General features: G+C 47.4%; 1 protein-coding gene across 1 annotated transcript; it reads left to right on the top strand.

Annotated features, from left to right (window-relative positions):
* On the top strand, positions 411-824 carry LOC109242200 (RNA-directed DNA polymerase homolog; the record flags this gene model as incomplete). Its single annotated transcript, XM_019409058.1, has 1 exon — positions 411-824. A coding segment is annotated over exon 1 (414 nt), but the record flags the coding sequence as incomplete, so codon positions are not given.

The following is a 1,154-nucleotide window of genomic DNA, read 5'->3' as shown; positions in this document are numbered from 1 at the left end:
TACCTCGTTTAGAGTAGAGAGGGACTCCTGGTCATTCTACCCGCAGTGTTATCTCTTGTGTGAAGGCCCGACGTATGGTCGAGAAGGGGTGTTTGGCCTATTTGGCCTATGTTCGTGATTCTAGTGCTGAGGTTCCTTCTATTGAGTCTGTGCCCGTTGTTCGTGAGTTTCCTGGGGTATTCCCTTCAGACCTGCTGGGTATGCCACCCGACAGGGATATTGACTTTTACATTGATTTAGCTCCGGGCACTCAGCCCATTTCTATCCCGCCGTATCGTATGGCCCCGCCTGAGTTGAAAGAGTTGAAGGAGCAGTTGCAAGACTTGCTTGAGAAGGGTTTCATTAGACCCAGTGTTTCACCTTGGGGTGCGCCGGTGTTGTTTGTTAAGAAGAAGGATGGATCGATGAGAATGTGTATTGATTACCAGCAGTTGAACAAGGTTATGATCAAGAATAAGTATCCATTGTCGAGGATTGATGATTTGTTTGATCAGCTTCAGGGTGCCAAGGTATTTTCGAAGATTGACTTGAGATCTGGCTACCATCAGTTGAGGATTCGGGCATCCGATGTCCCTAAGACAGCTTTCCGCACTCGGTACGGGCATTATGAGTTCTTGGTGATGTCATTCGAGTTGACGAATGCCCCAGAAGCTTTTATGGATTTGATGAACCGAGTGTTCAGGCCTTACTTGGATTCGTTCGTGATAGTCTTCATTGATGATATTTTGATATATTCCCGTAGCCGGGAGGAGCACGAGCAACATCTTAGAGTGGTTCTTCAGACCTTGAGGGATAGTCAGTTGTATGCTAAGTTTTCAAAGTGCGAGTTCTGGTTGAGTTCAGTTGCATTCCTGGGTCATGTTGTATCAGGAGAGGGTATCCAGGTTGATCCGAAAAAGATTGAGGCAGTCAAGAACTGGCCTAGACCAGCATCAGCTACAGAGATTTAGAGTTTCTTGGGATTGGCAGGCTACTATCATCGGTTTGTAGAAGGGTTTTCATCTATCGCAGCCCCGATGACCAGGTTGACCCAGAAGGGTGCCCAGTTCAGATGGTCGGATGACTGTGAGGCGAGCTTTCAGAAGCTCAAGACAGCTTTGACTACGACACCAGTTTTTGTTTTGCCCGCAGGTTCAGGGCCATTTACGGTTTAT

Source organism: Nicotiana attenuata, chromosome 1 (assembly GCF_001879085.1).
Source record: "Nicotiana attenuata strain UT chromosome 1, NIATTr2, whole genome shotgun sequence".
NCBI lineage: Eukaryota > Viridiplantae > Streptophyta > Magnoliopsida > Solanales > Solanaceae > Nicotiana > Nicotiana attenuata.
Note: the sequence above shows the minus strand (reverse complement) of the source record. Positions and strands in the feature narration are given on the sequence as shown.